Below are 27,305 nucleotides of genomic sequence, written 5' to 3'. Positions count from 1 at the left end.
ATGGTAGAAGTTGAGATGCACCACCCTCTGCCATGGAATCCAGCTTGAGATCCAGAGAACGGTTTTGACTATGAACATGTACGTGCATCCCATGAAAGGTGTGAATATCATGTTAGGGATACAATGTCTGCAGCCCTTGGGGTCTATCGAATAGAACTTTAAGGACATGACAATGGGGTTTGAGTACGATAGATGATCGATGGAGATCTGTGTGCCTCCTTGAGTGAATCTTGCTATGGCCAAGTTTAAACAACTCCCCAAGGTAGTATGAGAGGGCGTGTTCTAAATGTATGTGATGATGGTAGTGGTTAGGATACCCACGACTCTTGAGCAAACCCAAGTGGACCTAGAAACCCTGTTCTAGGAGTTTGGTGCAGAGAGATATGAGGTCTGCAAGTTGGGTCAAATTCTGTAGTTCATAATAAGGATGAATCTGGGTTAGGTGTTGGGTTTAACATTTTGGGGAGCGGGCTAAGGTAGGTTTAGGCTTAGGACAAGACTGGGATGACTCAACAAAGTTAGTCTTGGTGTGAACCACGTTTGGCTAGGGGTTGGAAAATGTCAGAGCATTGGGCTCTCCTAAAAAGATGCAAGACCATTGATCATCTTATCTGCACCACACGAGCAATGGACTGGGCTGCAACCTAGTCCTAGATTGGTCAACCTCCAAGAGGTCAAGGGTGAAGCAATTTTTAATGCTTTGTATATCACTTGTAACTCATATACCCAATGTGATTGTGAAAGAAGTTTTATGCTAGATACCATTTAAATATTTATTTAAAACTGATTTTAATTTTTGCCATATTGTCATTTTTTTATCAGATACTTAAGGCATGTTTTTTTTTATGAGGAACCCTCACTCAGTGGGGGTCATCGACACCCATGCTCTAACAGATCCCACTAGTTAAAGGCACCAACACGCTTGGTGGGAGCTGAACCAAGGACAAAGGCATCAACATCTTCTCCCTAGGCCCGCTGCCACTCAAGCTACTCGGGTGGGTGTACAATTTCTTAGGGTGCATTTGATGACACCTACAATTTCTCTCCCCAGTTATTCCTCTTGTCTAAAAGTCATGAAGAAATGGTTTGTATGTGTTCATGTGCATTTGTGCCCACATATGCAACTATAATAAAAACACAAACAAAAGTACACTCACAATGCTACTAAGAGCATACAAGAAAGTGGCTTAAGCACAAGCCCATAAAGGCAAAACACTAACTACCAATGGGAAAATACAAAGCTGCTAAGGCACACTCAGAATAGCTCATAATAGCACACAAAAGAGCACAAACAATATAAAAAATGATATTTTATTCACTGTAAAATTCTTAAGAAAAGCACTACAAAATCTATGAGAGAGATCCCATATATATAGAGAGAAACAAGGAGTGCAAGAGGGCTAGTCCAACTAGCCATTGGGCTAGTCCTAACTAGAAGGGATTCAAAAAATGAAAAATAAAAAGTTATAAAAATGCCCCTAATGGGCATGGCCTATTACAAAAATGAAAACAAACAAACAAAAAATGCCCTTAATAAACATGGCCTATATATTACAAATTAATACAAAATAAATAAAATATATAGGAATCCTAATAATATATGCACACATACACGCACACACACACACACACATATATATATATAATAACTATATAATTTGACACTCCCCCTCAAACTTACGATGTGGTAACCAAAAGTTTGCTAAGAAAAAAATGAAGACAAAAGTCACAAAAGGCAACTTAATTGTTCTTTTCATGTATTCTTCTATAACATAGTGGTAGTCTATCTCTATATGCTTTGTTCATTCATGGAAGGTGTGGTTGCTTGCAATGTAGATAACACTATTGTTATTACAATACATCTTTGAAGGACTAGAGAAGACGATTCTCTTATCATTGAGAAGATTTCTCAATCATCTCTATAGTTGTCGTTGTCATGACACAACATTTAGCTTCCGTTGAAGATAACGAGACTTTATGTTGCTTGCATCTCCAAGATGTTAGAGAGTCTCCTAAAAACACACAAAATACAATAGTTTAGACTCTATCTATTACATATCACCCCAAGTCCAACTAGGAAGAATTGATTCTTGTACTAGATCTGATTCATATGGAGCCATTTTAGAGAATCACCCCAGAGTCTCTATCGGTAGAGGCGTCTAAGAGTCCTATCTTGAGTAGAACTAAGGGACATCCCTCATTGTGGGAGTCCTACTTCATGTAGGATGTTCCTCCTTGTGGGAGTCTTGCTTCACTTAGGACTTTCTCACTCTTAATCTCATTATTGTCTTGGACTCTTAATTATGAGGTTTCTATTTATTTTTAGGACTTCTTGTTATACACTATAAATAAGTGTTATTATTCTTATTTGGAATCAATGAAGTTTATTAAGTGAATACTCTATTCTTCATTCTTGTGCTTGCTTCCAACTCTGAGGGATCAAAATTCTCCCTCCATGTGTCTCAACCTTCTTCCTTATGTAAGATATTATCTCTCTTATATGTCGACACCCCCTACTAGGATTCATGTTTAACCGTCATGCATGCCTAGGCCTGTCAGAACTACCCGCCCTAAGGCCAAGTTCTCATAATTGGTATCAAAGAAGGTTCTTCCATAGAACCAAAATTAGACACATCAACTTCTACTAGCATCAACAAGGGCTCACATCCTTCACAATTCCAACCAGGTGCGATCTAACCCTCTTGTGATTTTTGAAGGGTTTAGATCATAGGCATCACCTGGGATTCCTTTTGAGTTCTGATCAGTCTTTTTTCCACAACATGCTAGGCATGATGCTAGTTTATTTCTCACCGCATACCAAGACCAAGTTCTTGGATCACGAGTTGATTAGACAATACTTTTGGGAGGGTCTTACCAACTTAGGAGAGTAGTTGATTACACAATGTGACTTAAGTGATCAGTCTTGTTTGCACAAGCCCTGCACCTAGTAGGTTACACACGTGAGATGTTTAGCTCGCTTGTGAGCCTTCGGTACTCGATTCTTGAATTTGTATTCATCCTGTAAAACCAAGATCAGATTATCAAGCTTCACACGGAGATGCAATCCTCGACAATCACTTTGAGAAAAGGCTCACCAGGATGAACAGATGCATAAACACATGTTGCATTCTCCTCAAGATCCGGTTGAATGGTTTAAAGCTTGGATCATAAGGGAGCCCTGGGCTAGCTACAAATGGGTATTGTAGTTTGAGCCTGACGAAAGTGAGAGGATCATGCCTATAGTTCTTAGGCCTCTGAGGCTGGGATGGACGTGTCAAGGTTGTCAAATTTTATTGAACAAGATGGGGTCAAAGCCTAAGAATAACCATAATGTAGGGTTTAGGTGGTTCTAGGAAAAGACTTAAGAAAATAGGAAAATCAGGTAGGCTAAAAACAACTTCGGAGGCTAATCGGGAAAGCGTTTTGGTTTAAATCTTGTATGGACTAAACCAAGGGCTTGCTAAACACTAGGGACATGTGCAGAATTAGGATAGGATAATGTAGGTCAAGAATTTCTAAAATAGGTCATTGGGTGGCTGAGGTGCTCAAACAGTAAAAACTATATGTTTTGCCAAATCAACAGGATGTAATTATGGTATTTCAGGTTCAAACGTGAGTGGGGTCATAACTAAGGCTGGAATCAGTTTTAGGGATTGTGTAGCAAGTCTAGGGAGATCCTAAAGGGGTCTACACATTCAGGTGTGGTCCAGCTATGTATAGGAGATTAGGAGAAGCAAAACAACTCGTAGAATGAGACTGCACTATTATTTCTGCTGCAGTCTTGGACTAGATGTCCTAGGCAACTTTAGGGAATGTTAAGGACTGGTCTTAAGGTGGTATAGGGGTCCATGAAGTGTATAAATACCCGAGACAAGGCTGGGATGATGACTGATCAACATAACCATGACTGATAGGGCTCCAACATTGGCTTTCGTAGGTAAGGAGACACTGCACTGCACGTCAGAGATACGAGAAGAGCTTGGGTCCTTAGCAAAAGTGGACGACCAAATCCATGGGTCTGATCTATATGTTAGCTCAGAGACGATAGAGAAAAAGATGTAGAGAGAAGAAACACAATAGAGAAAAATGTCAGTGGGGGTAGGAACATTTGTTGAGAGAGAGGGAGGGGAACAACTAGCTAGAGGGAGCGAGAGCTTGAGAAACTTTAATATATCTTCATATTCTGATTGAGATCTCCAATCTTTTATTTATAGAGTGGAGGACTGCAGTCTAGACCTTCAATGACAGAGAAGGTATAGCCAAGAAGGATGTTGAAGTTGTCTCGAAGAACCTAATGTGCCTGTTTGTTCACCACCCAAGTAGTGGAGTCGCATTCTGTCCTGAATTTCCTCAATGTTCATATTGATTGAGTCAAGTGTTCCAGTCACCAAATCTCCAAATACTCATTGGGAGCTGCACATGTGACACTCTTTGACTCAGATGGTATGAAAATTCCGAGGGTCATGGTCTCTACATTGGGGGCAAAGTGATGTGGAGCATGGTAGTTTCAGAAGATGGTGCAGATATGAGCTTTATGATCCACACGCCTTTACCTGTAGGCATTGATGGTCATCCAGGCCAAGGTGAGACCTAGGAGAGTGATGTGGTTGTTGACATGTCCTCTTCACATGCAAAAAAGTCAATGAACACATGTTCATACTAGAAAGAAAAATAATATGATACTTGTCTATATCAGAACCAAGGAGGGCCACCTAGTGGGGCCCACATAGAGGGCAAAGCAGGGGACCAACATGGCATGTCCCCCACCTCCAGAGGCTTCTTGATCATTCTTAAAATTAATTAGTTAGAGTCTCAATTATTTTTTTCTTAATTATTTAGGAGTTTTAGTTAATGTAGGAGTCTTGATAGAAATGGGCCTCCAAGAGCCTCTCTATTATTAAATTTTGTGTTATTGGTAGGATTATTTGTGAAGTCACAGTGACTTTCTTTCCATCCTTATAGAACGACATCTCTATTGCAGAGAAGTTTCAGACAACCATGCTTAATGTTTATAGCCATTGAATTCCTAGGACTACATCCACACTGTAAACGAGTAGGACATATAGGTCCAACACAAACCTTGCTTATTAGAGTTGCAGACATGCCTCCAGGCATATCTCCATACACTGAAGGTGTGTTTCATTTTCAACCATCACATCAAAACTGGGGTGCTCTTTCATTTTTCACTTGACTTCCCAAATACACCCTTATAGATGATGTTGTTGGTGCTCCTAGTATCAATAAGCACGACTACCTCATGGGTGTCTAGCAAGTCATGCATTCACATGCTGTTGGACGTAGAGGTGCATGAGAGCATAAGTAAGGATACATTATGGTAAGTCCCCCCCTCATTAGATGAATGGTTTTTCGGCATCCCATCTCCTTTATAGTCTGACTCTACCACTTGGAAGATATAGTACCACTTACATATGTGACCCTTGAACCACCTATCATTGTGGTTGAAGCATAGACCTTTATTAAGTCATTCTTCACATTGCACACTCATGATGCGTTCCATCTTAGGGGCTGACATCACCTCTTTAGACAACTTTTATTTGAACAGTCTATCTAATGAGTGATAATGATAATTGATTGGCCGATTCAAATTTTACACTACTTAAAGCCTTCTCTGCTTCTCATTATGAAGCTTTGCCACCTTTTAGGCCTTCTTAGGAGTCCTTACTGCTGCAGCTAGGACCTCTGCAGGAAGATCCTCCTGCAGTCCACCAATATAAGACTCAAACAAGGTTTTATAATCAACTAGGGGAAAACGTGTGCAGAGATTCTCAAACTATGCCTGGTACTCATCCAGGTTGCCCAGTCGTCTAAGATTCTTAAGCTCCACATGGCGATTTACCAGTACTATAGACTTGAATATTTTCATAATACGCTCGACATAGTCGTCTTAAGAGGGTTTATCATGCACGATGATGAGCCATTCGTACCAGTGTAGGGCGCCACCTTCCAGTTTGGCGGTTGCCTTAGCTACCTATATCTCAGGTGGCACACTATAACAGGTAAAGAAGTGCTTGCATTTGAATATCTACTCACATGCATTCTCTCCTATAAATATAGGGACCTCAAAATAAAGTTTCCTGTCTCGATCATCATGTGGTGGCTTGTCAAGAAGAGACTCATTCTGGTGCCCAAATCGACCACCTTGAAAACTAGCTCCCTGGTTCGAGTCACGCCTGAGAGTGTGAAGATTCTTCATTCGATCGACTAGGGTTGAGACAACCTTCTCGATGCTCTCAAGCCTAGTGTTCATCTCTTCAGTCTCCTAACGTATCGAAATGTTTGGTCTGTGTTTTGCTCAAAAAGAGTCTGAGCTTGTTTTGCGTGGTTGCAAGCTCCCTCACTCTTCTCAACCATAGGGGTTGTGGCATATCCATCTATAAATCTTTGCTCTGATACAACTTTATTTCACCCTCCTCAAGATCTGGTTGAATCGGTTTGAAGCTTGAACTAGAAGGGAGCTCCAGGCTAGCAACAAACAAGTACTGTAGTATGAGCCTTATGAAGGCGAGATGATCATGTCTGCAGTTCGTAGACCTCCAAAGTTGGTATGACTTGTTCAAACTTTGGGCCTTAACAAGAACAAAAAAGTGAATAAATGTTTTTTCTCTAATTGTTTTTGCCTTATTTTAATGGCTGAGCCTTTCCACTTAGGTTCAATTAAGCCCAACTCATCAAATAAAGAGAAGAGGGTTCTATAACAATCCCCTCATGCTTTTGCCTCCATATCTAGTAGTATAAATCTTCTTTTGGAAAAAGTATTTTCTTGCTAAATCTTTTTGCATGAACATACTCTTGAGAAAAAAACCAAGCATTATTGCATACATTTTTAAATTTGACAATATTTACGCAAATCTTGAGTTTCGTACTGTTTAGGAACTAAGACAAAATCTTGGCATTCTCGACTTCTCAATCCTCCATCTTGACATGATATTCTTTAAAAGACTTTTCTATTTCATTATCATCAAGCACCTTAATTTGATCACCGTATTTCGTTGTGAGTATGAGTTATGACTCACAAGTAGTGCCACCCACATACCTCCAAAGCTTATTTCCTTTGAGATTCATGACAATTGTTGAGCTTGAATGAGATCACCGTCACAGGTTCTTTCTCAACTATCTTCGGAGGAGAGAGCTACAAGCAACACATGAAGATTACTGCAACCACGACCCTCAAACAAGTACAATAGAATCACAAGAGCTTATGACTGATAATAAAATCACAAACAAAAGTACACTCATGATGCTACTAAGAGTATACAAGAAAGTAATTAAACACAAGCCCACAAAGGCAAAACACTAACCACCAATGGGCAAATACAAAGTCACTAGGGCACACTCACAATAGCACACAAAAGAGCACAAGTAATATAAAAAATAATATTTTATTCACTGTAAAATTTACACATTCACATGAATTAAAGTCAAATAGAATGAATGTTCAGGTAAGAGCTGCATACCTATACAGATTTAACAGTAGCTTTGGAGAAAAATGGTTAAAGATTTCAACATTGACGAAGATATCAATATTGCAGCATTCAGGGCACCTAAGATGCCAAGGTGAAGATCACTGTCAAGGCACCCATACAGTATTTTTAAAGTGTGTAGAATGACAGGTGCGTTATCTCATACATCAACGATACATAAATACCTTCATAAGCAATATCATAAATACGTATATGCACTATAGACAGATTAAAAGATCCATGTGCTTTCCTCATTAATGAAAAGATCGGAGGGTAAGTTCAACTTTTGTGAAAAAAAGTGGATCTTGAATTTCATATTTTCAATAAGCTAAAAAGAACAAACATCTCCTCCCTTCCAAGTTACTTGCAGTGCAGAAGGCACGCCATACGCAAATATTCATCTGAAAAGTTCTGCGGAATATGCTAAGAAAAGCAAAGTTACTGCATATATGAGTTCAGGTATCTAGCTATCATACGATAAATAGATGACTTCGTTATATCGTAGTATTCTCACTTCATAGTCACACTTCTGCTTCATCTCCTAGGATTTGATGCTTTAGGATTTCACGACAAAGTTGTAATTGTATAACTGCAGAATGTTCTTCCGGGTGATGCTCCTTGTATGCTTGTCCACATCCATTATGTCTGTTTTTGAAGTTCTATTAGAATATGTTTGTATCCTAACGACCTGTGTAATCATAATTTAATTTTTTTGTTCAATGCTTCTGAAGACGGGGTTCGAATTCAAGAGAGTCAATATTGTCTCCGCATTTTGATCCCCACCTGTTTCTTTTAAACTTAACTGTTCTTTTAAACAGTGTTACAATCAAGTTGACCTGTGTCTCTCTGCAATTAATACGTGACAGAAAAATTTACTGTTGAGCGACACACGCAGAATGCCCTGTTGATGAGTGGAGCGCTCTCTCTCTCAAAATGCCTGTGTTTTAATGGCAATATCTAAGGGTTAGAGAATCTCGCCATTATACATGTTTTTAACGATGAGATGTTTATAGAGGCAAGGCATTTCACCGGATATTCAGCTCATTGTTATTGATGAAACTAATAACAGTGAGATTCATGACCATAGTAAAGTAATAACGGCGAGATATTTATGTCTCTGCTATTTTTTTTGTTATAAATAAAGCTAAGGTTAGGTAGACCCCTACCAGTTATAGGGGTCATACCATTTCGGGTTTGAACTTGCAACATCCAAACACAAGTCCACGTGCACTAATTGCTCTTGCTAAACAAGTGAAGCCCCTTTGCTCATGTCCTATTAATTGGTAGGGGCAAAAATATTACTGTTGATTGCTTTATCAATAGCGGTAAGATTTTTTCGCTAAAAAAAAGTTACCGTTATTGACCCTCATCCTTGTAGTGTGCACAACATTGTGCGATTAACACATGTGATTGTTATTGTTCCCTTGTGACTTACAGTGTACAATTGCGCTTAGAGTCTGTTTTGCTTTTGTTGAGTCTGATGTAAGCTGCCCGGTTCAAGTGAATCAATACCCGGAAGGGACAGCCCGTATACTTGAACTGTAATAGCCTGCGGGCAAAATTGTGAATGAAGTAAATGCGTTGAGCTTTCTTTTGTTCACCCTCGTTGTGATTGCAATTTCTCTCCCTCTATTCTCTCTTGCTCTCTTGCACTCTGATTACAAGCTTCCGCGATCGGCAAGCGAGCTGATTAGTAGGCTTGCGGCGGTGAGGAAAGACCGTCACGCTGCGCTGGCCCATTGAAGAAAATAGGCCCGTGACAGTTATTTTGACTTACAAATTTGCAAGTAATCTGGTGAAGTGCCCCAAGGGCTCCACTCATCTGGTAGGGGCAACTTGTGCATGTCACCAAGTTGTATTAGGAAGCCAGTATTAAACCCCAATTCAAAAGATATCCGGGTTGGAGAGTCCAACGTTAGCAATCTCAGGTCAAATAGAGCTAACCTGTGCATATTGCCAAGCCACCGCACGTATTTAGGGGTACCAACATTTTGTTGTTTCAAGACAATTTCCCAATATGCAAGCAACAGTACATTGGGAAATAAGAATGAACATCGATATAGCTTATCTTTGAAAAAGAAAAAGAACTTAATTTTCTTCAACCGCAATGTCTGACAGGAAAAATAAAAATAAAAATCTTAGTGTCGAATGTAAATATTCAACTTATCTTTGGGCACCAGGCCAAACATATATAATCAAGTTGCTCATCATGGACATTTCTTGTAGTGAGATACTGATGCTCAGTGTTCAAGTAAACTCATGAAACATGTTCTTAATCAGACCTAAAGATATCCAACATAAAACAAACTAGTGTGATGAAAGGGCAACAGGCAATGCAATAGAAGACAACCATTCAATTTCAGCATGTCGACTTTGTGGAACCAAGGCCGTGACCAAATCCACTGCATTCCCAAGTCCATGACCAAATCCACTAAATTCTCATAACCAAATCCACTAAATTCTCAGAACCAGATTCACTGCATTCCCAAGTCCATGACCAAATCCACTGCATTTCCAGAACCAGATATGCTCTTTTCATGGGCAGGCCGAAAATGGTGCTTTGGAGGTTGATGGTTAAGTCTGGGTACTTGGCTTAGCACCGAAGCTTGCTCCCGCTACCTATTATTACATTGAATGAGACCTATAAAGTGGTTGGGAATTTAACCTTCCAGTATGTTTGGGTGCATAGAGAATCGTCTACCGAATGCCTTTGAGAGTTCCTGAAATTCGCTTTGTTTGTGCCATATCCACTCTAGCAAAAATGAATTTTTCATGACTTCCTCCTGTGTAAGCTTCTCATATTCCTCTTTCTCTTCTTTTTATTTTCACTATTTTAGATACAATACATGCTTGCAATTGTGGCCAAGACGCCATGTTTTCTTACAGCTGTAACATAGCCCTTTGTTTTGCCTTTTGATCATTGCATCATTACAGACTTTTTACATTTACATGCACATTAAGAGAATTGAATGGGTCCGCTTGATGCACTCATGAAAGGATGATGACTTTAGTTCTATTATAATCTGGATCCGGATCTGATTTAGATGCTTTTGGATTTTTGCTTCTGCAACTTATCCTCTACCCACCGCACTTGCTGGGAGCACTTCAGAATGTTGGTCGGCTGATTAGGATGTACATTTGTAGAGGGAACAAATTGTAGTGTAAGTGCTCGTGCAAAGGCTTCCCAAGTTGGCAAGTCAATGTTCTTTTCGATCCAGTGGTACCAACAAACTACATCTACCTCTAGATGAATGGAGGTGACATACACCTTTTCTGTTTTCAGGGTCTGCATTACCCGACAGCTAGTTGGATCCTTAGCGGCGAAGGTGAAAAACTTGAGATGGGGTTGCTTTATATAGTTCCCCCAGTTGACCTGACCAGATTGTTGGTTAGGGAATTCGGGTCAGCATTGGTTGGATCCCTTGGATGTTTCAGTCCCTTTGTGGTTCAAGAACTCTTGTATCATGGTTGCTAAGTTGTCGATCTTATTGTTTACCTCACCCAACTAGTTTTAGGTTTCAACCTGTAATGTGTCTACAAGCTCTTGGGATCCACGAGTCACCATGACTCTAAGCAATATGTTGTTTGCCTACTGGATAGAATTCTACCGGTTCAAGGATTGGGTTGGTATAGAGGTTTAGGAAGTCTCTGGGTCGAGCCTTTTGATCAGAGGTATCAAGTATGTAAAACTGATTTTTTGAGATTTTTTAGGGTTTTTTAAAAGATCAAAATTAATTTATTTCTGAGATGGGTCAGGGTGTTACAGGTTCAGTTCAGTTTTCTCGGTTTAGATAAGGTTCAAAGATCAAACTAGATCTCAGTGATCCAGATGATTTTTTGAGATATGTAAGTTGGGTTTGAGATATAGTAATTTTTCAATATTTTATGATTTAGGATCAGGCCTAGAAATTTTTTTAATGATTAAAAATGTTAGGTCATCAAGATTCAAACACTGAATCTGATAGTTTTTAGTAAAATGACAATATCTACATATCAAGATGCAATTTTTCTTATATTTAAATTGAGTTTGGTTTAGGACATGTAAGGCTAATTATAGTGTTTTTTTGGAGATTTTTAGGTCTATCAAATTGCATGAATGAATTTTCAAAATTCAGGCAAGAATATAGACTTGTACTGATCCTTCCTAAGAACAGGAAGAATCTGGTCTGACTTTCGAAAGACGAATTAGATTAACCAGATAACGGATTCTGACGATTCAAAATATAATTTAAAAGTATGAAAATCGAAGAATCTAATACCATGGTGCATATGCTGATGAAATCGCCTTAGAATGCTCGGAGGGAAAATCTGTATGCAAGTAGCCCCGGTAGGTGCAGATCACCTTTAACTACGGTTGAATCAGACAGACGTGAAGGGTTTGAGCCCTTGTTGCAGAAGTTGAGAGAAGTTTTTGAGATCCTCAGACAAACCTGCTATGATACCAAATGACAGCTACCCTTGTTGAGAAGCTACATGGGCTTTATAGGATGTAGAATCATAGAGAGCCAACCCGAGAAGATACCCAAGGTGGGCAAACTAGGGAGTTTGAGAGAGAGAAAGAGAGTTGGACGAATTAGAGGTAATCTCTTAGAAATCCAAGAACCTTCTCTTTCATAGGAAGGAGCCCTATCATACCAAGAAAGTAAGCTAAGAAATGATGAAACCTCTCAAATTATAATTTTGTTCAAATGATAAAGAAATAACATCTTACAAGAACCTAAATAGGAAACAAATTACAAATGGGATATCCAAGCTGGACGTTTCTATCTAGGAGAGAACCCCTCTCATTTTCCTTCTCATTTTGCCCCTCAATTAACGTCATCCTAAAAAGATTATCCATTTGCCCCTAAAAACTCGATACGCACAAATTTGTGCCTATGCTCTTACCAATTCTCTTAATTACTTCATTTGTCCTTTTATTTGCAATGGACAGAATTATCCCTTATCCTAACCTCAATTCCCACTCAAACCCATACGGATTAACATATTCATTTATCTAATAAGAATATCAAGATCCAACTACCTATTCTATTCTGGTCAGGATGCTATCATATGATAAACAGTAGACAAGCCCAACTAACGGCTAGAGGGAACATTCCAATCAGGTGGCTTATCCCTCCGCTGGAGATTGTCACTATCCTTAGCTATGCACGACAAAAGCTTACATAATAAAAGCTCCGGATTTCTTATCTGGAAGGAGCAGTGATCCAAGACATTCTTCAGATAAGCAACGTTACTTTGATAGATCATCTGACGAGCATCCCCACCCCAGATGCGATGGCTTGGGGGTGACCCGGATCACGCAGTCCAAGGTGGGAGACTAGGGACGTTCTAAATTTTGGAGGATGAAGCTGCACTTGAACCAGCTACATATTTTAGAGCACCAGATAGGACTTTCGCCCTGACTGGAATAATGTTTATAGCAGAAATAGAACCTCTTCCTCACACCCCAACACACACATAGGCCAACGAGGTACGTACTCCATAACATCGTTGGTTCAGTTTAACCAGCAAGAAGTTTAATCTGTGCAATACAAGCAACAAAGGAATTTTTAGTATAAATAATTAACACTACTAAGACAATTGATATAACAGCATAAATACAATGATACGAAAAACAACTGCATCTAGTCTACATCACCTACCGCATTATAAGGGCAAAAACAAAACCAACATTGGCGTCGGTTTCTCATTCAGCAGGTGGAGCATTGAAACTTGATGTTTTCTCTATTTGATTCGGAGATGGCATGCCTGCTGCTTTGATCCTTAGCTCAGCTGTCTGTTGTTGTTGCTGCTGCTGCTGAGAATGGATCTGGAGCTGTTGAAATTGGTGGACAGCCTGAAGGGTATGAACTGCTGGATTATGATAAATTTGTTGATTATTGTCGAATGAGGAACCAAAATTCATCACTTGTCCACCGTTTGGCATCACTTGACCAGTTGCTACTTTTAACCGCAGCACCTCCTCTCTCAAAGTTTCATTCAGTGCTGCAGCATACATAACATCCTTTTAATTTTATACCATAGTACAAAATACTTTATCCCCCTCAATTGTATGCCCATAAATGGACTCAATACCTAGAGTAGGCAAGTTGCCATGTTTGACAGAGTCTAGGCTCAATTATAAGTGCCAAAATACTTTATCCCCTTCAATTGTATGCCCATAAATGGACTCAATACCTAGGGTAGGCAAGTTGCCATATTTGACAGAGTTTAAGCTCAATTATAAGTGCCAAACCAACTCACAGCATTGAAAATTGCTGTTTCAAACCAAGCAGCCAGGCTGGTTAGTCACTCTTAGCAGTCACTTGGTTTTGCTTGGGCTGCCAGTTGCCGAGTTGCCTAACTAAAATAAACAAGTTCCTAGCTGAATTCCATACGCCCCAGTAACTTCAAAGATACAGGCAGAGATAACATATACTTAGGCTTAGCTAGTTTCTCAGACAAATAACCGAATAACTCCAGCAAAATCCCTTGCTAGGTCATGCATCATAGTACTCATGTCACATATAACGGACATAGGTAAGGACACAACACAGATATACTTGGAATCAAATGAGTTTCACAAAATTAGGACACAAGGACGGGGCTGTACATTATACACATACTTCATAATACAAAAAAAAAAAAGCATGAATACCATTTTAAGTGCAAATTATTTAACAGTGCCAAACCATTACGACTAAAATCATTAAACAATAAATCTAAGTTGAGAATTGAAATGTAATGTAATTAGTAACAAACCTTAAAATAAAGAATATGCAGGTAAATTACAGTAACATCACAAAAAGAAATAGACGAGTTAGGGATACTGTTGATTGTGTCCATGACATGTCACGGTGATGTAGTATCTTGTGTTGTCTCAACATGGGACATGCATGCTATGTGAAGTGTACCCGTGACATAGCTTGTAATGATTGGCCTAGGAGCGATTCCCCGGTTCCCTAAGCCATGTCAGAAATCCCCAGTAACTTTGCATTCAGACATGACCTATGCCAAAAAGGCTGAATGAATACACAGCTCCTGGCGATTCTTGACATGAAAAACATGCCGGCTCAGGTCAACTTGATGTAACACTGTTTAAAAGAACAGATAAGTTTAAAAGAAACAGGTGTGATTTAAGGTCCTGGATCATATTGTGGAGACAATGTTGGCTCTCTTGAATTTGAACCCCATCTTCAGAAGCATTGAACAACAAATTCAAAGTATGATTTCCCAGGTCATTAGGATAGAAAGATAATCTAATAGAACTTAACAGACATAATGGATATGGGCAAACATACAAGGGGCGTCACCCTGAAGAATATTATGCAGTTATACAGTGACAACTTTCTCATGAGATCATGAGACCTTACCATCTTGTAGATGAACTTGTTGTTCCATGGTCTGCAACCGCAGTTTTAGTTCACTGTTTTCAACTGTCAGACCGTTGGTATCCCTCTGCACACAAATAAAAATATATAAAGATCACACACAAATCCATTGGCAGAAGAAAATAGAAAATAACTTCGAAAAAAAATTGTGGAAGATAAATTAGATGACTATGACATGCTTCCATTTAGATTTTCTTCCCCTTCGACATTTCCTTTTTGTTCATAGTTCTTGTACCTTGCTTCAAATGAGAGACTAAAACTAAGCATATTTTAGTCTGTTTTTTCACGCAAACCTGGTGATTCAACAGTGGCATGAGTTCACTAAGAGATGAGCTAAGCCCTGTGGTTAAACTCAATTTAACTTGTTTTGCCTGCACAGAGTAAGAAGTCTATTGATCCAATCCCATAGTATAGCTCAACCAAATCCACCTTTGATCAAGCTCCATAGAGAGAAACTGGAAAAATACCAAATCAATATAGAAAAAAACAATAAATTACCTGCAACATAGTCAATTGAGCAGATAATGTTGTGGCTTCAGTTTGCAGAGTCTGCACTTTCCGTTCAAGTTCTGCTATATACCGCATCTTTCTTTCTTTTGACCTTGCAGCTGACTGCCGGTTTGCCCAGATTCTATCATACAAGAAAACCAAATTTTGAATCTAAAAGAGCTTGTTAAACGATATACACACAAAAAATCAATTTTAGCTTCCACTTTTGAGATAAAACTTTCATTCTGCCAACTTTATAACCCAACCCCCACCAAAAAAATCTTCAGCAACACATACACCTTAAGTGAAAACCAGTCATTTAAACTGCATTTAGGGCACACTTGCTTCCATCTCTCATTTGATTTGAAATGACGTGATTCCATCTCATGTGATTCAGAACCATATGATTCAAAATCAACAACGTGGAAAATGTGATTTGGAATCACATGAAAAGTGAGTAAAATGGGTTCAAACCAGGGTTACCAGAGGCGCCCATAGACATGGGGAAGTGCACTTCTGAAACGTTAGAGAAAGCACCCTTTTTAAATGGGATGCGAGCTTCCCCGAAAATGGGAAGCGAGCTTCCCTGAAAATGGGAAGCGAGCTTCCCTGATAATTTTGCTTCTCTTTTGATGGAAACTGATTCCCAACTCCAAGAATTGTGTTCCTTGTATTTTGGGGCTCAAACAATTTTTCAAAAAAAGAAGTTAATGTTTTTGAAAGGCCAAAATTGTCCTTGGTGAAAATTTTTGTTAAAATGCAAGGGGAGGAAAAGGGGGAGGGTTTTTCGAGTTGTTAGTGTTTGTGGGTGGTCTCTCTCACGTTCTTTGAGAACTTCGACATTGCTTTAGCGACTTCAACGATCTACAGCTTCGACAACCATGGATTGTGTGAAAATTTTTCTGAAACATGAATTTTGTTGCCACTGAAATTTTTCTCAAACACGAATTTTGTTGTTATCCATTCTTAGAAGCATTTATTTGTGAAAATTGTAAAAGTCTGCAAGATTTATTTGTGCAAATTGTATAGGCTGAAAAATGTGTTCTTGACTCATTGCTATATGTTTTACACGATTCTGAACCATGAATTATTTTTGATGTATTAATTATTAAATGCTTGCAACAGGATACATTTGTTAAATGGTTGGACTTACATATATAATTCAGTTTTGATATTGATAAATGAGTTTTAATGTTATCTACTCATGTTTTATTTTGTCAATGATAACATAAATTTTATATTTTGGTAAATTAAGAATAATATAATTACATTTTCACTTTTTGTTCGATTCTTATTTGTTTTCCTTTCGCTTCCCACTCGAATCCTAGGTCGCTTCCCACTTTGTTTCTCTTTCAAATCTTGGTTCGCTTCTTAAGTTGCTTCTGGTTCGCTTCTCTTCTCACTTCTGAGACGATTCTCGATTCGCTTCTAAGTCGTTCAACGCTTCCTGCTTACAAAAAAATTTAGAAGCGCCTCGCATCTCACTTTCGCTTCCCACTCTCGCTTCTTCGACTGACAACTTTGATTTAGACGTGATTTAAAATTACATTGCCCCATTTTCTCATGTTTGCTTGAATATGATAAATGGGGCAAATCAGAACAGTTCTCTCACCATTGTAAGAGAACGATTCTCACTTGGAGCCAAGCAACATGCCCTTAATGTAGTCTGGTTTAGCTAAAAGAGCAGCACAATCAAATCATACTACAATAAGATTTTACACAAAACAATATATAAGAAATGGATGGTCCCAAAGGACAAATGAGAATAAATAGAGAATTATGCTTTCCAGCTTCCCAGAAACTCGCTTCGAAAGCGCGATACTCCTCGCTTCTGAAACATCATAGGAATCTCGATTCCCCCACGCCTCTTCTAGGCTTTCCACATGTATGGCCTATGCTTCCCATATTCTTTTCTCACATTTCTTTTCATGTATTTCCTCCCATGCTTTCACTCACTTCCTATGTACTTTCTTTAAATTGGTAATCAGCATTGTTAGATTTTAACAAAAATATAACTTTTACTGAAAACTCATGAAATATAAGAATAATCAATTTTATTTTAGTTTTTATTTGTTTCTTGTTCGATTCCTATTCAGTTACCATATTGCTTTGTTTTTTATTCATATTTCACTTTTAAATTGATACTTTGCTTCCCACTTTCTACAAAATTTAAATGCCTCACTTCTCACTTCAGCTTCCTGTATCGTTTCTCGCTTTCGCTTCCTGGTTTGGCACAAATGATTGGTTTAATAATTGATTAAGGATTATGAGTTCAAACCATAGTCATCTCTATTGTTAAAGGTAATATCTCACCGAGGGCATTTCTTGGAGAGATTTTCAAAAGGTGATAATTCTCGGGAATATCTCGGCAATATATAAAAAATTAAATAAAAAATCTAAAAAATAAGTAAAATACAGAAAAATAAAAAATGAAAGAAAACTAAGATAAAGACTTTAAAATAAACAAAATAAATTGATAAATGAGCAACTAAGTTAGCAGCTAACAACTACAACAACAACAACAACTACGCCTTCATCCTAAAACAATTGGGGTCGGCGATATGAACCAAAAAAGAAAATCATTCTGGGTCTTCCACATGAATCCTTCTCCTCCAATCATTTCTATCCAATGCCATGTCCTCAGTGAGGTTCAAAGCATTCATATCCTTTCCTATCACCTCCATCCATGTCTTCCTAGGCCTACCCCGACCTCTTTTAACTAATATATTTTCCCATTTCTCCATCCTTCTAACTGGAGCATCATTAGGCCTTCGCCGAATATGTCCAAACCACCGTAAACGATTCTCTCGCATCTTATTTTCAATGGGTGCAACGCCTACCTTCTTACGTATCTCCTCGTTCCGAATCTTATCTTTTATTGTATTTCCACACATCCATCTCAACATACGTATCTCAGCTATACTCATTTTTTGAATATGATGTCTCTTGGCAGCCCAACATTTCGTACCATATAGTAAAGCGGGCCTAATAGTCGTCCTATAAAACTTTCCCTTCAACCGCAATGGCATTCTACGATCGCACAACACTCCAGTTGCACTTTTCCATTTCATCCACCCAACCTTTATCCTATGATTTACATCTTCATCAATTTCTCCATATTTTTGAATGATAGATCCCAAAATATTTGAAACAATCATCCACCGGTATTTCTTGCTCACCAAGCTTCACTACACTCCCATCACTACTTCGTTGCTTACTAAACTGACATTCCACGTATTCTGTTTTACTCTTACTCAACTTAAAACCTCTTGCTTCCAATGTCTGTCTCCATAATTCTAACTTAGCATTAACCCCAGCTCTAGACTCATCAATCAAAACAATATCATCAGCAAACAACATACACCACGACACATTTTCTTGAATTGATCTCGTAAGCTCATCCATCACTATAGAAAATAGGAAAGGATTTAAAGCAGATCCTTGATGTAACCCAACCGTTATAGGAAAATTGGTTGTCACCCCTCCACAAGTGCGGACATTGGTAATTACTCCATACATATCTTTAAATATACTAATGTACTTGAGAGAAACACCTTTCTTTATCATTGTCCACCAGAGAACGTCCCTTGGTACTTTATCGTATTCCTTCTCCAAATCAATAAAAACCATATGCAAATCTTTGTTCCTCTATTTCTCTCAATAAGTTGTCTAAGAAGATGTATAGCTTCCATAGTTGATCTTCGAGGCATAAAACCAAATTGATTGTCTGATATCATGACAACCTTCCTCAACCTAGACTCAATCACCCTCTCCCAAAGTTTCATAGTATGACTCATGAGTTTTATACCACGATAGTTTGTGCAATCTTGTATATCACCCTTATTCTTATATAGAGGCACCAAAGTACTCTTCCTCCACTCATTAGGCATCTTATTTGTCCGCCAAATCTTGTTAAAAAGATTTGTCAATCATTCTAAACCTTTCTCTTCCAAGCATTTCCAAGCCTCGATAGGTATATCATCTGGGCCAACTGCCCTTCTTGATTTCATTTTCTTCAAAGCCTCTGCAATTTCTTTCTTTTGAATCTTGCGCATGAAGTCACGATTCATCTCATGAAAATGAATGGAGAAGTCTCCAAGATCTTGAGCATGACTTTCATTAAATAGCTTATCAAAATAATCTTTCCATCTCTCCTTAATCTCCTCATATTTGACTAAAACCCTTTGCGTTTCATCTTTGATACATCTAACCATAACCAGATCCCTCGATTTCCTATCTCTCATCTTTGCAAGCCTATAAATATCCTTCTCGCCCTCTTTGGTATCCAACTTGTCATAAACCTCCTTATATACCTTATCCCTCGCGTTTCGAAATACTTTTTTAGCTTCCTTCTTTGCTATCATATACTTCTCCAAATTCTCATTATCACGACTCTTACTTAGATTTCTATAATACTCTTTTAACCTTAATAGCTAATTTGACATCCACGTTCCACCACGATGTATCCTTACCTAGCGGTGGACCACCTTTAGACTCACCCAATACCTCCTTAGCCACCTTTCTCATGCCACCCACTATCTTATTCCACATTGATTTTGAATCCTCCTCGAGACACCAATCAGCTTCTTTAACTACCTGCTCTACAAACATTCTTTGTTTAGCTCCTTTCAGTGCCCACCACTTAATTCTAGGATCTATCCTATGTCTATCCCTTTTGCGGCATTGTCTAATTCTAAGATCTAAAATTAAGACTCTATGTTGTGTAGCTACACTTTCTCCCGGTATAACCTTACAATCGATGCAACAACCCCTTTCTCTCTTTCTAAGTAGGAAAAAATCTATCTGACTCGTATTAACCCCACTTTTAAATGTTACTAGGTGAGACTCCCTCTTCCCAAACCAAGTGTTTGCTAAGATCATATCATAGGACAAACCAAAATCTAAAATCCTTTCTCCAATTTCGTTTCTTTCTCCTATACCATAGCCTCTATGGATACTCTCAAATCCATCCCTACTAATGCCTACATGCCTATTAAGGTCACCGCCGATGAAAAGCCTTTCTCCATAAGATATCCCTTGTACTACTCCATCTAAATCTTCCCAAAATTGACGCTTAATGGAATCATCTAAACCTACTTGAGGTGCATAAACACTAATAATATTAATAATATCCGAACCTAATACTAATTTAATAAGTAAAATCCTATCACCCTTCCTACGGACCTCAACTACATTATCTATAAACTCACGACTCATAACAATCCTTACTCCATTCCTATTCCTATTTATTCCTGTATACCAAATCTTATATCCCCAAGGTTCTATCACTTTTGCTTTCTCACCTACCCATTTGGTCTCTTGTAGACATAAAATATCAATCTTTCTCCTACACATAACATCTACTAACTCTACCAACTTACCAGTTAAAGATCCTATGTTCCAAGTGGCTAACCTAATTTTATGGTCTTGGACTAACTTCTTTACCCCCACCCGTCCAACAAAGTGAGGGAACCCTTGCCTATTTGACACCACACCCGGGCGCCGGTGTGACGCATCGCTTCCGGGCGACGACCTAGCAACCCTTGCCCATTTATCACTGCCTCCAGGCCTATAGAGTACAACGCGTCGCTCAGTAGGGAACGCCCCAACGAAATTCTCATATTGGTTCATATTCATAGGGTATGACTAAGTTTTTATGCTGGCTGTCACAGGCCTACCGCAACCCTCCTCCTTTATCCGGGCTTGGGACCGGCAGTGTATAACTAAACAGTTAGCAACTAACAACTAACAAACAATAAATTAGTAATTACATAACTAACAAGTAACAACATAACAAATAATTATATCATTCATCTAACAATAAGAAAAAAAGAACAATTTAGAACTTATAAGTAAACATGAAATGACTAACAAGTAACACGTAAAATCCTCCATTTTCATATTTTTTAAAAACAAGTTCTTTTGAAAAAAAATAATGAAATGTGCCAAACTCATCAATTTGATTTGGTTTTTGAACCAAATAAAACCAAATTTTGAGGCCAAGGTCGCTTTTTTTTTTAATTATAGTGAAAATATACATGGTTTTCTGTAGTTTTAACTTGGTGATTTTTCCAAATTTTTATCTTTAATAAATTTGGGGCTTTTTAAAAAAAGCAAAATCTGAAAACAGACGCAGTTTTGTGTATGATATATTGAAAATATTGTGATATATTCCCAATATTATTAGCTACCTTGAAATAGCCGATAATATCATGATATTTTCAATATATCGGCAATATCGGTGTCTCTGGTTCAAACTTTAAATAACATGGACCATCCCCATGGTGGTATAGAATTTAAAGATTTCAAGATGATTCCAACATGGAAAAACTTATTGATATTTTGACATGGAATGATTAAAATATCTCCTTCCACTTTAAGCTCCAGAAAGATCATACATGGATTTATATGGTTTTATCTTCTTTCAATGATGTCTTGGTACTGAAAATAAGTATGATCAAGGAATGAATGTCCGAGGCTACATATCATCAAATTATCAAGATTGCAAACTAGTTAAATGGAGGCCTTTTTCCTAAAGTCTAGCTTGGTCAACATCAGGCCCATGCAGTTCAATTGTCGAGGATACATAGACATAGGGCTGTCAAAGAACCAAATTATATACAAACCCAACCTGATCTTACAGTGGACTGGATAATGGAAACCTGGTTCCATTGGGTGTCAGCTTTCAACTTAAACAGATGGGCCAGGCAGAAAAGAAGAGGCAATGCAGAGAGGTCAAGTGATGGTAGGGGCTATGGCTGTGGCTCATGCACAGATTGGCCAGGCAGGGGACATCTTTTAATTTTTTTAAGGAAGAAATACAAAGTCATGTTTTGGCCATCCAAACACCATTTAAAATGTCAAAGTAGAAAATTACTTTTCAACAAAATCTTCTATAGAAATGACTTTTTTGAAATCTGTTTTTGTAAATGTCACCCAAACAAGGCCTAAATTCTTTGCATAGACAAGATATTTGTCTTACCAAAGCCAACAGGCAACATACTAAATAAGAACTAAAACAAAAGAACGACCTGACCTTTTTTCTGGCAGAATTCTATATAGTCCACCTAGCTTAAACAGGCTTCAACAGTGACTGTTGAACAAGTATAAACGTGGAGCCTATGCTATAATGCCATGGTATCAAATCCTTATACCTAAAAGCACAGTTATTTCCTAATAACACTAAATTCTAATTTCCAGATAAGTCTTAATTCACCTACAAAAACTGATCTTCAATTGAGAAACCACAACAACTAATCAAAGTTGAAATAGAAGTTGCACAAACTATCTTATAAACAGAACAAATAATCATCCCATAACGAGAGAATATCATGTCCATACTAGATTGACTTTCACCCAGAGCCCCACTTGGAGCATATTTATAAGTGATGGAAGACAACTAACTTTCCTTTGTACCATGTAAAAGCAAACTATATATAATTGGCCCTAAAATGCTATACAGCTTAAATACTGCGGGAATTAACAAATATTGAGTCTACCACACTACAACCTTACAGTTTATGTTAAAAATTTTCTGTTTTCTGTCTCGAAAATTAGACAACATCCCGGTAATAAAGGCATTAAATGTCACAAAAATACCAAATAAACGCAAAGCATATTTACTTTCATGCATAACAGAAGCAACGAATACAATCATAAAGATTTAATTTGCAAGTACAGCAGAATAAACAAATCAAACAAACACAATAAAAGTAGAACATTGAGAAAATAATGTGTTAATCTGCTCAAAGCATAAAAGGTAACATCCGAGGATGCTTTCCAAGTTTCCTAGAGTCCATTGGAGGTGCTCCATCACCGAATGTAGTGCATAAGAATCTAACCTTTTTGCACGTTTTGGATCAATAAGAGCGAGATCGGCCAGCTTGGCTGCAGATATTGCCTTCTTGGTCTCTGGCTTAATAGAAGTAGACCCATCCATCGACTGGCTGTGCTGGTGCCTGATCCACGGCCTCTCGCTCGCACTCCCACCGCTATCAAGCTCGTTATGCAACGGTGATGCAGACGATGTTTCTCCAGCCCGCAGAGAAGGGCCAGAAGTCGCAGAGGAAGAAGATTCGAACTTCTCCATATCAATGTACATGGAGAAGAGATCTTCCTCCGTCTCGTCAGATAAAGTCGGGCCATCGGCACCAACAAAGCCGAGGTCGTAATCGAAGCTGATGTCATCTGGCAATCGGACGATCTCAGAGTGAGCTCGACGGTGACCTGGCTTCCTCTGGGGGTAGTCCGGCATGCGGCTGATGTCCTGACTGAAGTGGGAATTCGCCGGAGAAGAATCCGGCATGGGGATATCCGGCCGAGACGGAGAAAGCGGCAGTACCTCACGCTTGACGGTGAGCGGGGCGCTCGTCGGAGAAGGGTAGGGCGGGAAACGCCCCGACTGAGGGGGTAAACCGCTAGCATGGACGGAGGGTTTCTCCTTCTCCATGAAGGCGAGAAACCCTAGAGCACTCGAACCTCTCAATATCAAAACCCTAGCTAAAACCACAAAATAGACAGTAAAAAAAAACAGCATTTTCTAAAGTCAGATGCACGCTGTTTGCGGATCAAAAGCAGGAAATGAAACCAAATGAATCACCGAAACTCCAAAACCAGCGATCCCAAAATATCCTAGATAGACTAAAAGCGAGAGGGGAAGCACCAGAAAAACCCTAAAAGCGAATAAAAATCATGCAAATCCGATATCTGTAAAAAACCTAACCGGCTTCTTACACAAATGTGAAACCCAAGCATGCGAATGAGGAGAACAAACGCATGAAAAAGAATCCAACAGAACTCACATGAAACAATCAAATCCTTCGCCGGAAAACTGTATCCGGCTACTGGCCGGGATTTTCTGAAAGAATCTACTGCCGGAAAGCAGGCATGCGAAACGTAAGACCCGAGCTGGACCGAGTTTCAGAAGAGAGAGAGAGAGAGATAATGAAATTAATAAAAATAAATAATGAGATAGAGAGAGAGAGAGAGAACAATAAAAATGAAATAATGGATTTTTTTAATAAAAAAAAACCTTTTGGATCCTGAGAAAGTTTTTCCCATTCAGGCTTTGCTTGAAAGCCTGTGTTGGAGAGATGAGAAGGGGTGATGAAAATTGGAGATGAGGCTGGAGTTGACATCATAGTTAAAAATGACCCATCTTCACTCCAAATACGAGCGTTATCTAAAAAAACGGGTTCCCAAACACCTGTAGGGTATGATGTGCTGAGGGGGAGCCACATTAAGAGGAGGGGCGACGAGCACCTGCCCACCCTGACCCGTGAAACACCCCAAGGGAGTATAGTATGCTGACCCGCAGTGTCCACCCTGATCGGGTTAGCGTGGGCACTGTTGATCCGTGCCTGACTCTCTCTTTCTCCAAATCTCTCTCTCTCTCTCTCGGCCAAGCCCTTGCTTTCTTTCACCACCCACCACCACCTTCACTAGTCTCCTCCTCCTTCTGCGGCTGTCCTAAACGAATATTTTTGGCGGGCAATCTCGTCCCTTTCACGAGGCCCATTGCTTCTTCATCTTGACATTGCTTTTGTTCCTTCCGATGGAAAGTTGAAATCTCTCAACAGACCGCTAGGACACACAAGGCAAGAACTGCCCATCTCGATTAATTTATTGATTTCTCTTTCTTTGCACACGAATTGGTGGAATTTTAAGGTGTGTTTGGATAAACTCTGTCTCTCTCAACTTTGCCGTATCGCGTTTCGATCATCCGACGACGACTTTTTGATGCACGGCCATGGCACTTGTAGCTCAGACGCCAAGTCTCGTTCTTCTTTCTAAACATTTTTTCTAGAAAAGCTTGATAGGGTTTTGATTTTAGTTTTTTTTTTTCAATTAGCATAATGTATTGTTAGGGTTTAGGTTTTTAATGTAGTTTTTTCTTTTTTGGAAATACTATAAATATTTAGTTAGGGTGTTAGGATTTTAAGGGTTTTTGTGTGTGTGTTTTTTTTCAATTAGCATGAAGTATGAGAAATGAATTCTTGATTTTGGTTAAAATATTAGGATTTTTTTTTAATTAGCTTAAATGTATGATTTTTTTTAGGACTTTTGGTATTGATATGGGTTTTTCCAAATGACATAAATATTTATTTATTTAGGGTTTTAGAGCCTTTTTGTGCTATTTTCTTTTCAATTATTATCAAGCGTGATTCCATTAATGAATGCTTAATTTTGGTTATCAAACTTTAAAATCTTTGGTTTTTGTTAAGATTTAAGTTTTCTATATTGTTTGGATTTTTGTTAGGGTTTTAAGGTTTTTATTTTATTTAGAGTTTTGCATTTTTTAAAATTAGCATATTTATGAATTATATTTGTTAGGATTAAGGGTTTTGATTTTGTATTTTTATAATGACATAAATGTTTAATTTATGGTTCTAGTTTTTTTTTAATTATCAAGCATGAATCAATGTGTGATTTGATTTTGGTTAGAACATTAAGGTTTTTTATTAGTTAACATAAATGCATAGTTTTTTATATTTGTTGGGATATGGATTTTGATTTGTTTTTTGAGAATGACATAATATTTAGTTATAGTTTTAAGGTTTTTCTATGTTTTTTTAAAATTACCATTAGGCATAAACCATGAATATTGTGTGATTTAGTTTTGGTTAGAATACTAGTATTTTCCTATCAATAAGCATAAATACATGATGTTTGTGGTCATTTGGGTTTTGATTTGGTTTTCTTGGAATGACATAAGTTTTAGGGTTTTTTGTGTTATTTTTCTAATTATCATTAAGCACGAATCCATGAATATTCTGTTATTTGATTTCAGTTAGAATATTAAGGGTTTTTGTTGTCAATTGGCATAAATGCATAATTTTTAAGCTTTTGATTTGTTTTTTTAGAATAACATAAGCATTTAGTTATGGTTTTAGGATTTTTTGTATTTTTTTAAAATTATATTAGTCACCAATCCATGAATATTGTGTGATTTGGTTTTGGTTAGAATATTATGTTTTTTTTTATCAATTAGCATACATGGATAATCTCTTATGTTTTTAAGAATTAAGATTTTGATTTTTTTTTAGAATGACATAAATATTTAGTTATGATTTAAACTTTTTGTGTATTTTTTCTAATTACCATTAGGTATGAATTCATAAATACTGCTTAATTTGATTTTAGTTAGAATATGAAGTTTTGTTATTAGTTAGAGTTTTGATTTTTTTATGTCATGAATTAGTATAGTTTATTAGTAATTACTTTTTTTTACTTTGTTTTTGTGCTCACCCTAATTTAGATTCTTGGCTCCACCCTTGGGTAGGTGGTATTGATTAAATACCATCTCTCTCATCTCCCCTTCCTTCTCGGGCTCTCGGATAGAATCTTAGCATAGTTTAGGTAAAATAATAAAGTAAAATTATAGTAATACCCTTATGTGGGGTATGCTTGCAGGTGGGTGCGGTCTGGTTTTGGTTAGGTTAGATCTTATCAAGCAAGGACATGGTGTAACACCCCCAATTTATAACTCAAATTTTAAAGTATTTTTTTATGCAAGGCCATATCTATGACATTGTTCAAATCAGACTAAGCTTGAAGGAGTCAACTTGTGCGTAAAAGCTAGCTTTCAATAGCCATTCAGATTTAACGTACATTATTGAGATGTTAGGCAGATATCTTAGTAACCTAGGTATGAATCATTGGAAAGCAGTCAAACGGGTTATGTAGTATTTACAAAGAACAAAAGGTTACGCTAACATACAGAAAGTTAGATCAGTTGAAGATCATTGAGTATTTTGATTATGACTTTGCGGGATGCCAAGACAATCACAGATTCACGTCAGGTTATATTTTTTTGTTGGCCAGAAGAGCTATTTTGTAAAGGAGTGTCAAGCAAACACTCATTGCTTCTTCGACCATGACAACAAAATTCGTAGCTTGTTATGAGACATCCAATTATAGAATATGGTTATATAATTTTATCACAAGAGTGCAAAATTTGGAT

At 38.0% G+C, this 27,305-nt stretch overlaps 1 protein-coding gene across 5 annotated transcripts; it reads right to left on the bottom strand.

Moving 5' to 3' along the window:
* Positions 1-12,498: 12,498 nt before the first annotated feature.
* Positions 12,499-24,472, bottom strand: LOC149839015 (putative transcription factor PosF21). Of its 5 annotated transcripts, none has more exons than XM_090002224.1 (6): positions 24,375-24,472; positions 23,185-24,250; positions 15,353-15,485; positions 14,837-14,921; positions 13,127-13,469; positions 12,499-13,005 (listed from the first exon to the last, which is right to left on the bottom strand). In XM_090002224.1, the coding sequence occupies exons 2-5, from the start codon at positions 23,877-23,879 to the stop codon at positions 13,171-13,173; spliced, it is 1,212 nt and encodes a 403-aa protein (XP_089858350.1). In that variant the 5' UTR covers positions 23,880-24,250; positions 24,375-24,472; the 3' UTR covers positions 12,499-13,005; positions 13,127-13,170. The 5 variants fall into 5 exon arrangements, with proteins under 5 accessions (XP_089858350.1, XP_089858351.1, XP_089858348.1 ...); XM_090002225.1 differs by lacking the exon at positions 12,499-13,005 and having other exon boundaries at positions 13,009-13,469; positions 23,185-23,842; positions 24,145-24,250; positions 24,375-24,466; XM_090002222.1 differs by lacking the exon at positions 12,499-13,005 and having other exon boundaries at positions 13,009-13,469.
* Positions 24,473-27,305: the final 2,833 nt, after the last annotated feature.

This window comes from Nuphar pumila, chromosome 4 (assembly GCF_984573655.1).
Source record: "Nuphar pumila chromosome 4, dmNupPumi1.hap1.1, whole genome shotgun sequence".
Taxonomy (NCBI): Eukaryota; Viridiplantae; Streptophyta; class Magnoliopsida; order Nymphaeales; family Nymphaeaceae; genus Nuphar; species Nuphar pumila.
Note: the sequence above shows the minus strand (reverse complement) of the source record. Positions and strands in the feature narration are given on the sequence as shown.